This window comes from Aplysia californica, unplaced genomic scaffold (assembly GCF_000002075.1).
Source record: "Aplysia californica isolate F4 #8 unplaced genomic scaffold, AplCal3.0 scaffold01698, whole genome shotgun sequence".
In the NCBI taxonomy this organism is placed as follows: domain Eukaryota; kingdom Metazoa; phylum Mollusca; class Gastropoda; order Aplysiida; family Aplysiidae; genus Aplysia; species Aplysia californica.
In genome coordinates, this window is record NW_004798968.1 from 2785 (window position 1) to 3745 (window position 961).

General features: G+C 44.7%; 1 protein-coding gene across 1 annotated transcript in view; it reads right to left on the reverse strand.

Annotated features, from left to right (window-relative positions):
- The window catches only part of LOC118479064 (cell wall protein DAN4-like), a 1418-nt gene extending 463 nt beyond the window's left edge, over positions 1-955 (reverse strand). Inside the window, exon 1 of the mRNA XM_035973682.1 lies at positions 5-955. Coding sequence (XP_035829575.1) covers positions 5-944 — 940 coding nt within the window. The 5' untranslated portion in view covers positions 945-955. The remainder of the gene's footprint in view (positions 1-4) is intronic.
- Positions 956-961: the final 6 nt, after the last annotated feature.

Below are 961 nucleotides of genomic sequence, written 5' to 3' on the forward strand. Positions count from 1 at the left end.
GGTGATGTAGAGTCAGTTGATGTCATCGGTGATGTAGAGTCAGTTGAAGCCATCGGTGATGTTGTACCACTAGATGTCATCGGTGATGTTGAGTCACTAGATGTCATCGGTGATGTTGAGTCAGTTGACGTCACGGGTGATGTTGAGTCACTAGATGACATCGCTGATATTGTACCACTAGATGTCATCGGTGATGTTGAGTCAGTTGTAACCGCTGGTGATGTTGAGTCAGTCGATGTCATCGGTGATGTTGTACCACTAGATATCAGCGGTGATGTTGTACCACTTGATATCATCGGTGATGTTGAGTCACTAGATGACATCGGTGATGTTGAGAAACTAGATGACATCGCTGACATTGTACCACTAGATGTCATTGGTGATGTTGAGTCAGTTGATGTCAAGGGTGGTGTTGAGTCGGTTGATGTCATCGCTGATATTGTACCATTAGATGTCATCGGTGATGTTGTACCACTAGATGTCATCGGTGATGTTGAGTCAGTTGTAACCGCTGGTGATGTTGAGTCAGTCGATGTCATCGGTGATGTTGTACCACTAGATATCAGCGGTGATGTTGTACCACTTGATATCATCGGTGATGTTGAGTCACTAGATGACATCGGTGATGTTGAGAAACTAGATGACATCGCTGACATTGTACCACTAGATGTCATTGGTGATGTTGAGTCAGTTGATGTCAAGGGTGGTGTTGAGTCGGTTGATGTCATCGCTGATATTGTACCATTAGATGTCATCGGTGATGTTGTACCACTAGATGTCATCGGTGATGTTGAGTCAGTTGTAACCGCTGGTGATGTTGAGTCAGTTGATGTCATCGGTGATGTTGAGCCACTAGATGACATCGGTGATGTTGAGTCAGTTGATGTCATCGGTGATGTTGAGTCAGTTGATGTCATCGGTGATGTTGAGTCAGTTGATGTCATCGGTGATGTTGTACCAC